The following is a 15,715-nucleotide window of genomic DNA, read 5'->3' as shown; positions in this document are numbered from 1 at the left end:
GTTGGGTTAGGTTAGCTAATCTATATAAATAAAATTAGAGTTTAGCCTGTACATTGCGTAGAATCATAAATGTTTCGGTTATTTTTTCATTTCATACGATAGGAAAGCCGAAACGCGTGTTATCTTAATTTCTGTCTGTCTGTAACACCCAAGATGGCATTTTACGCTCTCTTCTCTGGGAAAACGACAAAACAGATTATGATGAAACTATTTCGATGTATTCTCTACATGCATGAGAAGGTTTTTAATAACTTGAAATGTGTCTACGTCTATTGGTAATAGAATAAAAAACACTCAGAAACCCAGTTTTGTGCGGTATTAGACTCATTTTGTTAAGTTTACCATGCAAGTAAAGTGATCTATTGTTAATTAGATAATATCAGCTGTTCCTGGACTATTTTACACCTAACACAAAACTGTGGAAATCTTGATCTGTGGTAACATTTAACATGTTATAAAATTATACTATATATACAATTTTAAATTCATTTTAAAAATATATATTCTGTGGTATTTGACAACTTGAAGAGAATAAGCACAAAGCTATTTAAACTTAAATAAAATTGAAATAATTCCATTGACTATAGAACGGGTGACAAGTTACGTAATATATATGAACTAGAGTTTCGGATGTTTGTGATTTTTTATATACAAACATTGATAAAACTGTTGTTGTATTTTAACATTTGGTAATTAAACAATTTTAACGTTGTCAGTAATTAAAAAACTGTCGTAGGTAAAGTAGTATACGCAACTCGCGTTAATAGTCTACTCGTGTCGTAAAGACTAACGCAGATTAACGCAACGCAGATTAACGTAAGATTAACGCAATCGTTGCGTAAACTACTATTACCTACGACAGTTTTTTTCAAGTAGCCGTTTCAGTACAGTTCTTAGAATTGAAAAGTATCTCATAAAAACATTGTTTACTTTCATAACAGCATAGCTTTATTCATAACAACACAGGTGGTAACGGACCAATGAGGTTCAAGGATTAAAAGAGGAGAAGTAAAATTGTAATTATTGGAATTTCAACTTATCAGCTGTTCAGGCCAATTTAATTGTTGGTTGGTGCATTTAGTGTTTGATACAATGTTTCTTTGCATCACTGTCAGTGGCAATGAGAGGTTATAAACGAAAACATAACCTCTCTTAAAAGCTATGAGTAGTGATTTTTAGTATTTAAAACACTGTCGTAGGTAAAGTAGTGTACGCAACTCGCGTAAATAGTGTTTTCCCACAGTTACCTAACAATGTACATGTTCTCTCACTGATTTGAGAAAGCAAAGTGGCCAATTCGCTCATCAGTGAGACAATGTTAACATTGTCTCACTCTAATTACTTTGTCTCACTCCAGATTTGCAGCGTGAAGGCACGAAATAGTGAGCGCGTAACATGCAGGCAACGTTGTATGCGCGCGAAATAAGTTGGCAGCACTGGCTGTAAATCAGCTAGTCAGCTGTTGTACTGTTGTATTTGTCACTTCACATTAAATGTTATATTAAAAGTTCACTTCTGTGTAAAAATAGGTTATGTTTCTTCACCAATTTATTTGTTTTATGGTAACTGTAGGAAAAGTATAATGTGCAACTCGAGTTCAAAGTACAATTGCCTCACTCGAGAAACCATTCCTCACCATCACTCGCCTACGGCTCGTGAGTAAGGATTTCTCTCGAGTGAGTCATTTGCTCACTTTTCTCACTAGTTGCACAAATAACTATTACCTACGACCGTTTTTTAATTTAGCCATTTCAGTTCAGTTCTTAGAATTGAAAAGTTTTACTTAACAGCTGTTTATTTTCATAACAGCATACCTAGTTTCATTTCATAACAGCATAGTTTTTCTCATAACAACACGGGTAACGTACCAATGAGATTCAAGGATTGAGAGAAAATAAGTTAAGTTGTAATGCTTAGAACGTCAACTAATCAGCTGATCAGCTGATCAGTTGACAATTTTAATTGTTGGTCCGTCTTGTTCCTGTTGATACTCGCGTAATTTTAACCTCAGTTGGTGGTTAAAGGAAGGTAGATTAAACCATTGACTATATGTATATACCTACAGGTACTACTGTATATATAGTTATATATAGTCAATGATTAAACTGATTTAAAAATTTCAGTTTTAGTGAAAGTGAAGTTGACGAGATGGAAATGAGAGCACAAACTGTTTGTGCTAATCTTTTGCCAATAAAATCGAAACAAATGTATGAAATTACATATCAGCAATTCATTAAATGGACAAAACAAAATAAGGTTAGATTGATAAACTGAAAATGTGCTTCTGGTTTATTTTGAAAACCTCTTAACCATTGTTTCACCCAACTCGTTGTGGACCACATTTTCGATGCTGAGATCGAACTGTAAATTAATTGTTTCACTATATTATTGAGTTGTCCAAATAAATATGCAATATTTCCCTAATTGTACCTAATACAGTATTTCTGGTAAGAATGCTGCTAGCAGAAGCTATTGCCTGAAAAATAGTAACGTATTATTTAACGAAATTTTACAAACACGTAATTACATGAAATCAGCTGATTCTGATTATACAATAAGTCGTTGCATCACTTTCAGTTGCAATGACAATCGACGAAAACATAAACCTCTCTAAGAAGTTATGAGTAATGATTGTTATTAATTAAAAACCAGATTGTTAGTACTTAAAAAAAACTATCGTAGGTAAAGTAGTGTACGTAACTCACGTTAATAGTCTTTACCTACGACCGTTTTATAAAGTAGCCATTTCAGTCCAGTTCTTAGAATTAAAAAGTTTCACTTTACAGCTGTTTACTTTCATATCCGCATAGTTTCATTTCATATCCGCATAGTTTTCTCATATCCACACAGGTAACGGACCAATGAGGTTCAAGTATTGAGAGAAAAGAATTAAAATTGTAATGCTTCAAACGTAAACTAATCAGCTGATCAGCTGATCAGTTGACCAATTTAATTGTTGATCCGACTTGTTCATGTTGATACTCGCGTATTCTTAATTAAGTTGGTGGAAGTCCAAAAATAAATGAAATATTTGCCGAATTGTACCTGATACAATATTATTTATGGTAAGAATGCTGCTAGCAATGTAATATTTAACGAAGTTTAACAAACACGTAATTACAGGAAATCAGCTGATTATACAACAAGTCGTTGCATCACTTTCAGTGGCAATGACAATACACGAAAACATAACCTCTCTAAAAAGTTATCATTAGTGATTGTCAGTAATTAAATCCAGATTGATAGTAATTAAAAAACGGTCGTAGGTAAAGTAGTGTACGCAACTCGCGTTAATAGTCTTTACGACACTCGTAGAAGTTTTTAAGGCACTCGCCAAGGCTCGTACCTTAAATTTTCTACTCGTGTCGTTAACACTATCTTTACGCAATCGTTGCGTAAACTACTATTAGACAATAACTTCTTAATCAGCATCGTACGTGTTATTAAATTACCTGAAAAAACAAAGAAATTATACGTCTAATAACAATAGTAATTTACAATTATACTGTTGAAGCACAAGACGGTAAATACATATGAAAGATGGTAAGTGGAGAATAGATTTAGAATGAGAATGAGAATGGGATTTTTATTTGCCAGTTAATATTCCATACAAATACATTGGCACGTCAAATTAGTCATAACATAAACATTAATTAAAATATAGTGGAGTCAGTGTTCTTGACATATAATCTTCTATTGAGTATAATGGCTGATTACAAAGAAAGTTATTTATTTTAATTTTGAAATCCTTATCACAACGTAATCTTATGGCTATTGGTAACTTGTTATACAATTTACTGCTTAAAATTAATGGTTTTTTATCAGTTTTAGCAAGTCTAACATAAGGAAGATTTATATTACATTTATGACGAGTATTATGGCAGTGTATATCTCTCCTATGATCTAACTTATCTAATTGTGGTCTTAAATATAACAGACATTGCTTAATAAATAGAGAAAACAGTGTTAATATTTGGTATTCTTTTAAAAAAATCAGTGCAATCATGGTGCCTATCTATAGCAGCTATTACCCTAATTGCCCTTTGCTGTCTTGCTGCAAATTGAAAATTTCTTTTGCATGAGCAGAAGACCCCCAAACAAGTAACCCATAGCTTAAATGGCTATGAAAAAGTCCATAGTATGCCTGTATGAGAGAAGGCCGTTCTAGTTCGCCACATAATTGAGGCGGTAGCTGCAAAAAGGGCCTTTATGCCAGAACATTGATTTGAGAAAAACGAGTTCGAAAAAATGTCATTCTTGCATAAATATTACATTTACTAAGAATCTAACTTGGAATACTTCTCCATATTCTTTAGAACCTGAAGCAAATTTTGTTACCGTGGTTTTTTAATAACAATATCAGGCTATTAAGTATTTTTTGTTTATGTGAAATAGTGCATGGGCCCTTTTTGCATAGAAGAAGTTTTTACAAGCCCTTTTTGCATAGACCAATATTTATATGATCTGTTAAAGCATAAAATATGTGTTTTCTTAGGCAATTTCTAACAGTTTGATAAGAAAAATTTAAATTTAAAATGACATCTTACCGGCTCAGTAATTAAAAATAATAAAATCATAGTGTAACCTGTAAGAGAAAAAAAGGTAGGCTGCACAGTAAAATATGAGTCATAGTTGAAAATGTAGGTAACACTTTTATTTTACAATTAAAAAAGTGAGTCATAGGCTAGTTGGATATCTAATACTTTTTTTTAATGTCTCTACAATTTAATTTAATTTAATAACCTCTGACGTTTTATAGTATTTCGAGCCCATTCTTCCTTATTTTCACTTTTCTTCTTAGCACCCTTCTTCTTAAAAGTGTCCAAAATAGTAAATTTAGTAGTTAGCATGATGTTAAAGAATAAAATAAACTGAATATTCCTATTGTTTGGTCACTAACACACTACAAAACTGAACAAAACAAACATAATAACATTCATAACCCGGGTGTCCCACGAAGGGGTTTAAACGTTTGATTTTATATTACGTGCCCATTCATGCACCGAACCTTTTTAAACTTTACACAGTTTACAAAGTAGGTTCTAAAAATATTCTGGAAAAATTTCAACTCCCTAACCTTAGTAGAAACAAAATGGCGGCTTATTGACAAATTTACCAATGTGCTTTCTATAAAAACTACTTTCATGATTTATTATTAATTATTTATTTATTATTATTATTTATTAGTTATTTGATTAATTTTTAGTTTTCCATTTGGCTATGTTCTAATTTTTTCTTGTTTTAAAGTCATATTGCCCTGGAAAGTAACAATAAAAATATTTTATAAAACCAAAAATATCTTTTTTAATGTTTTAAAGTAACTTTTTCAATATGTCGCCATTTTGTTTCTACTAAGGTTAGGGAGTTGAAATGTTCCCAGAATATTTTTAAAACCTACCTTGTAAACTGTGTAAAGTTTCAAAAAGTTCGGTGCATGAATGGGCGCGTAATATAAAATCAAACGTTTAAACCCCTTCGTGGGACACCCTATACATAACATTCAGTGTCATTAACCTCGATCTATGCAAGAAGGGCCTATACACAACTTTCTAATAACAGCTGTACAAAAGAAATACTTCAGATTCAAATATGAAACTTTGCAGGTATACCAACAAACATGTGTAGAATTGAAAGAAACGTTCTCCGCAAAAAGGGCCTATGGATCCATAGGCCCTTATTGCAGCTACCTCCTCAATTGTTTAAGAGCAAATATACTTGAACTCAGTTTATTTTTTAAAACTATAACATGGTCATGCCAGGTCAAAGTAGAATCAAAAGTTAATCCAAAAAATTTTGGATTTCTCTCATCCATTGGCGTACTGTGTACTTCACGAAGGTTAAACAAAACAGTTTTTGTCTTATCATTATTTAGAAGAAGATTATTAGAAATTAACCAGTTTTCAGCCAGCTTTAGATTATGCATAGAGTCAACCAAAATGCAATAGGAGTAAAAATTTAAAAAATGTTAGACAATGTAATAGGAGTAGGCCTATTAAGCATTGTTTAAATGGAGAAAAGTGGTCATGCATTTGGAAAAGAAGACATTTCTCCTTTATTATTTATCCATTCTTAACAAATAAATCATTGAAAACGATATAAAATTTACTAACTTTATTTTCTCTTGCAATTTTTTGTAAAGCTAACGGTTTTCGTGAAATTTGGCATCAAATATTTTAAATGGCCACCATTTTGAAACGGTTGATGTTTTTAAAGTATAATTTTAAAAGAAAATGGGTCTTAATAAGATAAACATTTTTGCAAAATCTCAATGCTTTATCTCAAACCGTTGAGGAGTTATTAATCTTTTTCTAAATAACACATAAATACAGACGGACGGAAAACTAGGCACCACAGACCCATGTTCCTATGGCGAAATGTGTTTAGTCTTGACCTAAGCAATAACGCTATATACATGTGTCCAGAGAGTTACGGGACACCCTGTACATTGTTGGCCGAGTTCTTATTTAGTAAAACACGTTGCCGCAAACCCGTACTCAAACGGACAACCGAGTATGAAAATGTTCTTGAATGATATTAAACATGTCTTATATAAAAAAAATGTAATCTAAGAAAATGTTAATAGTTCAAGATAACGATGTATGAAAAAAAGACTGTTAAAACTAACTGATATTAAAGACTTTTAGAAATACTTAAAGAAACTTTGAAAATGTTCTTGATTTGTATTAAAAATGTCTTATAACAATTTGTATCGAAGAAAATGTGAAAAAATTTACCGTTGGAGTTCAAATTCACGGCATTGTAATTTACTAGTTAAGTCCTTTAATTTGATGTTTGATGTACATATCAACCTATGGCTACATATTTAAGATGTTCTTCTGACTCCTAGCGGGCCGTCCCCCTGATGGGGTAGCGTAACACCATAAGAAAACATACTCCCTTCGTGTTGCTTAGTCTAAGGCACCACTGAATAATGTGTTTACATGATTTTAACGCCGATTCACTTTGTACCAAGTTTTTAGCTCTTGGCTATCTTGACTATTTGTTAAAATAATTAAATGTACCGTGGCTTTTCAACCCTGTATAGTTTGTATTTTTACATGTAAGTGGGAGTTTTGTGTAATACTCTTGCCTTTTACAACAGGGCAATCAATAATGTATTTTCGTAAAACTATTTGAATAAAATAAATTGACTGCAGTCTATTCACGCATATTTTGTATTCAACTACATAAAACTTATAAAACGAGGTCTTTTACAGAAAAATAAACACAACATTGACAACCCTGACACCGTGCGTATAGTTCAGATTAACCGTATTACTGATTAACCAAAAATTGTCGCTTTTGAGAAGGAACTACACTACTTGGCTATATTTAAACACATTCGTATCCATTGATATGAATGAAATTAATCGCGCTATCCAATAAAAGTGTACAAGTTTACAATTTATTTTGAAACACTCAGATAACACAGTTTGAAGGTAGAGATGCTGGGTGGGGTGGGTCGATGTTGCACTTGGGGTGACCCACGCGCGTGTCCGCGAGGAGCGTCGGCGCATCACCAGTCGAACCTACGAACTCAACAGGTCGGTCCGGTCATGTACATGTCCTCAGGAGATGCCCCATTGTAGCCGAGTGCCAGTCAAGAAAGTGGCGGACCCTCTGGCAGCCTGCCTGGACGCCGATGGCACCTACATCTGCACCGCATACTCGGCCCGTTGCTACATCATCCAGAAGGTAGGATAGGTTAGACCATATGTTGACATCGGGGGGCCAGAGGACAATGTCTGGGGGTCCTGGGGGTTGACGACGGGTCCCTGCGGGTCCAGGGAGTCCAGGATCTCCGGAAGATCGCTAAACGTTGTTGACAGCACGTGGGAGAGGCATCCATATGGAACCCGGGAAACGTAAACAACCTGTTTGATGGTGTCGGGAATGATTGTCTCAGACATATGTTGCGATTCTTCCTCGGGATTACAGGATCCACAACGTTCAGGAGTCGTGTTAAATCACAGAAACAATATTCTCGTTTGAATATGTTACAAAGATACCTTTGGTAAATTGGATATCTATCATTCACGCTACTGCTACTGGTCATTTAATTCATTCTTGATAAGTAAAAACATCATATAAATTTAAGTATGATTATATATGCCAGAATAAATAATTTGTTGTCATAACATTTGGTTTTATTTTTGGTAAACAACACGGTCTTAAAATTTAACCGTTGTAATGATCATAATAACATTCATTATTTATAGTCTAGGGGTTTTAACGTACTTTTTTATCCCGGATTGAAAGAGCCAAATAGGGCCTAAGCATGCCAAATTATCTATATTGGATTGAGAATTGCTCATTTAGGCTCACGTCTGGTTGTTGTTAATTTTAGAAATTTTACTGAATTTTTTTAATTCAAATAGCTGATGACGTGTTTCCGACACACATAAAATCGCCCAGATTGTTGAATTTATATACGAGTTTAGTTAACTGTTAACGTTATTCTTATAGAGTAAAACGCGGTTAATGTACCGGTAACTGAGATGGTAAGGATTGTCATCCTGGATACTATGACAGATTGAACCACTGTCAACGTGTTCCGCGTGGTGTCTGAATTAGCGTGAACGGTCAAAGTTGAACTTATAACTTTGGCTATTACGCAAAATATTGAAATATAATGAAAATGTTCTATATTGACTTGAACAAGTACTACAAACGTGGTAAAGTAAGAAAAACTAGTATCCTAGTCACTAACTACAAACAGATAATAGCGCAATAAACGTGGTACCAGCTTAATCAACTATCGAGGTAAATTATAATGCAGTTAGAATAACTGTTATCGTGGGTTTCATAAAGCGGAAAAGATAAGATTACCTAAGATGACATTAAGAAACTACACATCAGGGAGCATGTATTTAAGCCTATAAGTGAAGAATAAGTACAGTAAGTAATAAAAATAAATAAAGAATATATTTGAAGATGAACTGTTCCTGTTGACAGTTGGCTATTATTTATCAAAATCTCAATGATCAAGATACAATTACGTGTTGTTTAACTTGCGCAACTAACTGTCAACGTGGTAAGACTGGGTCGAATAATTTTGTTATCGTGGTTATTGATATATAGTCAAAGCTTTACAGTATGTGGTATCTGTATTAGCTCGAACAACTATCTACCTGTGAACGTGGAAGCTACAATGGTAACCGGTATCGTGAACGCAATACAGATTGTAATACAGCCAAGATGTTGCATGGTAACTGTCAACGTGGTAGCTAGAATGGTTATATGTAACTAGCTGTTAGCCGCGGGCTTCGCATCGTTAGACTTGAAAAGTAAAAGGTATTACTGAAATAAAATCTATTGATTGCCATACCGGGTTGGGTGGCATTTCGAGTGGCTTATCATGGTTTTGAAGATCAATATTGGACTTAATAAGCGTTAAGGGCAGAGCCCTCGGCGAGTATTACAATAAAAGATAACTATCTCCATTAAGTCTGTGATAATATTACCGGCTCTCTGGTACGCCACTGGTGATGCTACTATAACCCAGTTGTTCGGAGCCCACCTTTAGCCATGCGTATAAAACTAACAGGTTATATCCCTAGGGCGATAAAAAACTTTCTTGATCGTAAAGGTGTTCCTTCACTTGAAGCAAGACATTTCTACCAGCTCTATCTTTTCAAGGAACATTTGTAGGATATATTAGGAACAGTTGTTCCTCTGAATTGTGTGGCTGATCATTCATTTCTACGTAACATTTGTTTGAACTTATAAAATCTGGGACACTATTCTGTTTATAGGTGAACACTAGTCCGACCCCCGCAAGTTTGAACCCTGAGGCTGACATCTTCGAGAGCAAACTAAAGCAACCCAAAGAAACTGAAGAGGTCGAAACCGAAGCGGCCCCGACAGATGGTATGTATCTAGAAGTGTAAATGTGAGAACCCCCTCATAATAGATTTTAGTAAATAGAATCACAATTACTTATTTCAATGGTTAACATTCCGAATGAAATCAGAATTTATCAACGTATAGCAAAAATCCCAAATAAACCAATTAGGAAGGATAATAAATCAAAATAAATTTAGATTTTTTCTTTCTTAATAAACGTTTGGTAAAGTTCATTGGGAAACAAATATCTACATATTGACTTTGTAGTATAACTGTAGAAGCTTTCTTTGTAAATCAAACTAAATTTGTAATTAATTATTTTTACATGTTAACACAATTGGTAAAGTTGTATAGTTTTAGATTTAATGTAATGTCGTTTTAGATCATTTCATTAAACTTGTGTTATAGCGTTGTTACTAAATTGCTTTCCATACACTAGGTTTGTATTTAATATGTTAAATATTTTACATCGTCGTCATCCAAATGTCTACGTAGACAGATTGGTATGTCTAGTTTGTAGTTCTGCAATCGATGGTAAATAACTCCATTTTATTTTAGTCATTGTATATGTTTTGGGCTTAAAATACTCACAGAAATAAAGGCTTTCATTAGAGATGATTGTTTGAATTGGTTAATTCCAAGACGAGTTATCGACTTTGAACTAACGTAAATTTACGTTATCTGGAAAGAAGTATTGTAAAGGAAGATGATATAAACAGATAATATTTATTTCAACGCTGCGGGGCAGCACGTGAATTGAAAAATATTTATTTGTGTAACTAGTGAGCAATAGTTATTTGTGCAACTAGTGAGCAAAGTGAGCAATTGCACTTTGCACTCGAGTTGCACATTATATTTTTCCTACAGTCACTATAAAGCATATAAATAGTTAGTTTTTCAAAAACTATACAGCACGTTTTTAGGATAGGTTAAACCCATTTTCTAGTATCTTTTCTAGTATTTTCTATATTTTATTTTATTTAGGCCTACTATATTTTCTAGTATTTTTCTAGTAATCGTGGTTAAACCCAAGCGTTGAACGGAATGGGAAACACTGTACCAGCTGCTTGTAGTTGAAATATCTTTAAGTGATACTTATTTTCAAGACTACAACAGCAATATAATCAGTATAAATAAATAGAATAAATAAGTAGGCCTAATTTTTCACCACACTATGATGTTTTTGGCTGTATTACATACGTTAATTGGTGGCTGAAAGTTACGTTTTGCTGGCCATGCCAGCTGTCATCGAAATTTGGGGACCGAGCAGGTTTTTACAGGCCGGGGCCGCAAAATCAGCTGTCCGCTTACTTACTTAAAACATGAATGCATTTTAAATACACAATCAAACTTGCATAGAATTGTTATTAGAATTGTGCAATAGAATTGTGTTATTGTCACCGTTGCCTAGCAACTATTTATTTTTATTTTTGCTGATTCCTCAAATTATTTCTTTACATAACCTTAAAGTTGTAGTTGTGTTGACTATCAGTGTGCATTATTATAGTGGTGAATAGTGGTAATAGGGTATAGTGTGGTGAAAAATAGCGTTCGTACTACGGGCCGAAATGGTTTTGCAGCTCTCGATCGATTTAAATTCTCGACTTCGTCTCGAACTTAAAAACTATCTCGAGCCGGCAAAACCTCATTTTCGGCCCTAGGTACGAAATACAACTTTCTTACTTACGCACCAAGAAGAAAAAAGTTCGTATGCTCTTTCATACTTCTTTCTTGATTTTCCAGGAAACAGGTTTAATGAAACACGTTTTGCAGTTTCTGCTACATATTTCTTCTGGCGTAATAGTATATTACGTTACTAGTCCTGAAAATAAGTGTTTACCGGACGAGTGTGGTCGTTCCCGTGCGAGACGAAGTCGAGTACGGGATTACCATACGAGTCCGGTACACACATTTTGGACGAGTTACGTACGATAGTTTACGCCATACTACTTAATACGTACAAATCCTTATATATTTCCACCAACTAAAGGACTAATAATCACTAGTCATAACCTCTGAGAGAGGTTATGTTTTTGTTTATAACCAATAATTGCCACGAAAATACAGTATAATCAGCTGATTGGTGTCCGGTAAAACTCATTGCAGAACAGTATTACGCAATGAAACCCCATTTGAATAAGCTGGCGGCAAACAGCTGTTTTCTGGACTAAATCCTTGCGTGGGAAGTTCGTCAAAATAATGTAGTGTGGCGTAAAAATATATTCACAATCACAGAGCTAATTATTCTCTTTCTTATCTTTCAAATCCTACACTTTAGGTTATGTTCAAAACAAGCGTTGAACGAAAATCTATCTATAATATTAAAACGAAACAGTGTTTTTTTATTTCACGATTCTGAATCAACCACTAGATGGATTTTCATGATTTTTGTGTTGAAAGAAAGATAATTTTGAGAACTAGGGAATGTCGAAGCCATAATTTTAGTTTAGGGTCTCAGTTTTTTAAAAACTAAGTTTTAATTTTTTTAAAGTCTAGCAGCCGACGCTAAGATTTTAAACTAGCTTTTGGCATAAAATAATTTGCTTAACATAACAGCTGTAAACATCCAGCTTTTGTGTCACAAATTCAGCATTTGGATAAAAATGTAGGTAAAGACATACTTAGGGTTGACTTATTCATACTATGTGTAATGCTAATCATTGATACGTTCAATTCTTCTGTAAGAGGATGACAGATTAATTAAATATACATAGTAAAATACTAGGATGTTCAAATTATTTTTTAAAGCAATCTTTGTAATCATCGACTTGCAGAATATAAACACGAAATGACAGGTTAAATCGTATTATCAATAGTTAATCAGCTGATTATAGTATTAGTATCTTTAAGTGTTGCCAACCTATTTCCAAACGTACACGGATTACGTCACAGCCAGAGGTGGCTGTGATTACATGCATAAAAAACCACGCAGTTTTGTGTTGTTTGGTTGGAATACTGGTGTGCGCCAAAGTATAAACCGTGCGACAAATACCCTATTAAAGAAAGAAAATAAAAAAAAAGTTTGCCCGTACAAACACTTGTTTTAGATTATAGGAAAGGATCGGATAAAAAAATCCTAATTACAACGGAAAAGTAGTAAATTTCTCTTTTATACATACTGTAGTATCATAAAATGTAGTGTTAGAACATCTCCCATCACCAAAATATACGTAGGTACCGGTACCAGCTTTTTTACTGGCCACCAGCAAAATCCTGAACGTCTCCCGCGGCAACGGAGAAATCGTCATCGTCACCTCTGGGAAAATATTGTCGTCGACACCTGCGATCGCGGCAAAAGCGTGAATCTTTTAAATTGCGCGCGCGGTCGTAATCCTGGCAGACGCCTTCTGGGGTCGCGACTCGCGATTTCATCGAAGTACCGGTAAAAGCTCAACTTTCTGATTTTGTGCTAGATCTTTTAAGCTACTAGGCCAGGCTCTGCTCGGCTTGAAAATAGTTACAGTATTCTATATTGAAAATCATACCTAAAAAAGCAAACCGGTTTCGAACCGATCTGATTTTGTCCATAACTCGAAGGTAACATTTTTTACGTACCGTAACTCAAGAGATAAACAAATCTGCTTGCAGCCCCCTATATTAATAATGAAAGAATGGAATTAGTTAGTGTCCTAGCCTACTAGGTTTATTCGTCAATTTAATCGTTAACAAATGGCCGAGTTCATTTAGCTGTAACAGAATAGAGGGGCCTCTCCTGTTGTGACCCGATGGTGGCCATATCGATTCTAAAAACGGTCCATCATAGCGCCCTTATGCAGGCCAGAGAAGAGATGATGCAACCCGCATGACTGCAGACAATTTTTACTTTCTCCCCTGTACCATAGTATATGGATATTGTTTTCGTCAACATTTTCGAGTTTGAGTTTTGAGTAAAACAGTAAAAATCAGTAACAAAATTTTCAAAAATTTAAAAAAATTATAATTTTAAGTAGCTAGTGATTATTATCTTATTTTTCCACACCTGAATGCCAATTTTGGCGGGAATCGCATTAACCATTCTCCCTGTGAATTGGTACCAAAGATGAAAAATTTACTACTTTCAAACTCCATATCTCGCTTGATATTCAAAATAAAAATTTTTCTTATATATTTGTATCTCTAATTTCTAGTACAAACAAAAAATTAGACATGAAAATTTTCTACCAAACACCCTTATATGTTTCAAAAATCTCGTTCAAGGCTCGCGGGCCCTGTGAGCCCGCCAATGCCGCCACTGCTTTTCATCAACATTAAAGCTCAATTTTTAATGGTTCGGGTGGATGGACACCACGGGCACACTGTAGGCCATTCAAAGGTGTCTAAAATAAATGAGTTTTTAATTCAATAGCATTTATCTCACCGTCTTCGACCGGCCACAAATTCCTTAAAAAGAAAACGTAACAGGTATACTGATTATCATCTTTCAAAATCAATCAAATTCATCATTTACTTCAAATTCTTTACTCAAATTTACCTCAAAACACAACCAGTTTTAATTCATAGCAGCTACATTTTATTTGAGCTGAAATGATAATGAAACAACTGAGATTTATGAATTTTAAATTATTATGCTTGTTTGGTGCATAATATGGGGAGGGGGCGAATTTTATTAGAGAAATAAACCTTATCGGGAACAAACTTTCTATTTAGCGTGTATTGCGTATTAAATATTTATATAGATTAATTTAGAAAATTAAATAAACCGTACCAGCAATCTGACACATACTTTCTCCCATTAGCTTGTCAAAAACCTTTATCGTGGGTAAGTGGTGGGAGTAACTGCAGTAGAACCTTGATAACAAGACTCTCATAGGGATTATAAAATATGTCTGGTTACCAAGGTTGACTTCTTACATGTGTTTAGAGGTAAAATAAATTGAAGGGGATTTGAAAAATACACTTGTTATCAAGAGTGACTTGTTATCGAGGGTCTTCTTATCGAGGTTCCACTGTGTATGATACTGATACTTTTATAGGGAAAATCACAAAGGTTAAAATAACTTTTAAAAAGTAATTTTTACAGCAATGATGGGCTGCACAATTTTGTTTAGAATTAAGAACATGTTACAAGTCAGGAGCCCGGCGCAACAATAGCCAGGCATCGTCTCAAAAGGGTTGTTTTTCAACATGGGATTCTCCGAACGCACCAGTGATAGACAATAGACCCATGTCAACGGACTACCTCAGTAGGGGCCCAGAACATTCTACAGTTCTACGGCGTAAACACCTTTGTCTAGGCTACTAGGGGTCTCCAGAATGTTCCACAGCAAACTTATATAAGGGACCGTCTTCCGGCACACGGTAGTTGAGTTAGTTACGTTGAGTTGAGTCTTCCGAGAATCATCGCAGCCACCGCCCGCCGGAGTAGTGACAGTCTAGTGACAGTGCAGTGTCAGTGTAGTGACAGAAATACAGAATATTAGTGTAAATAAAAATAGCTATTATAAAATCGCCAAGTTAAAGAACCTGTCAAGCCCGCAACAATATGTTTTACCTATGACATAACCATTGGTTTTATATATATACAGTGGACATAACTCAAAACCGGGGTTTTAAATAAGATTTTTCGTTATTTTGGGAGGTTTTTTAATGGGAAAATAACATAAGTTACAATAACTTTTGAACGGTAATTTGTACAGCAATGTGAGTTGTACCATTTTGTTCAGAATTTAATGGACTATATAACTTTCTTAATGTTTGTCAAATTCGTTCGGGGCACTTACGAGAAAACTTGATTTTACGTTATTTTGTGGGGTTTTACGGGAAAATCAAATCACCATTAGAAACTCAAAATAAAAATAAAATATATGATGAAAACCGCCTGGGGATAGCACTTTTTGAGTTCAGGGGGAGGGGAATCAAAATGTATTAT

General features: G+C 34.4%; 1 protein-coding gene across 1 annotated transcript in view; it reads left to right on the top strand.

Moving 5' to 3' along the window:
• Positions 1-15,715, top strand: part of LOC128994218 (la-related protein 4-like) — a 63,717-nt gene that overhangs the window by 1,849 nt on the left and 46,153 nt on the right. The window contains exons 2-3 of the mRNA XM_054418600.1: positions 7,444-7,695; positions 9,756-9,870. Coding sequence (XP_054274575.1) covers positions 7,444-7,695; positions 9,756-9,870 — 367 coding nt within the window. The remainder of the gene's footprint in view (positions 1-7,443; positions 7,696-9,755; positions 9,871-15,715) is intronic.

This window comes from Macrosteles quadrilineatus, unplaced genomic scaffold (assembly GCF_028750875.1).
Source record: "Macrosteles quadrilineatus isolate MER2022 unplaced genomic scaffold, UCM_ALF_1.0 Scaffold_5__1_contigs__length_97177068, whole genome shotgun sequence".
Classification (NCBI taxonomy): domain Eukaryota; kingdom Metazoa; phylum Arthropoda; class Insecta; order Hemiptera; family Cicadellidae; genus Macrosteles; species Macrosteles quadrilineatus.
The sequence above is the reverse complement of the archived record's forward strand: the minus strand, read 5'-3'. Positions and strand labels throughout refer to the sequence as shown.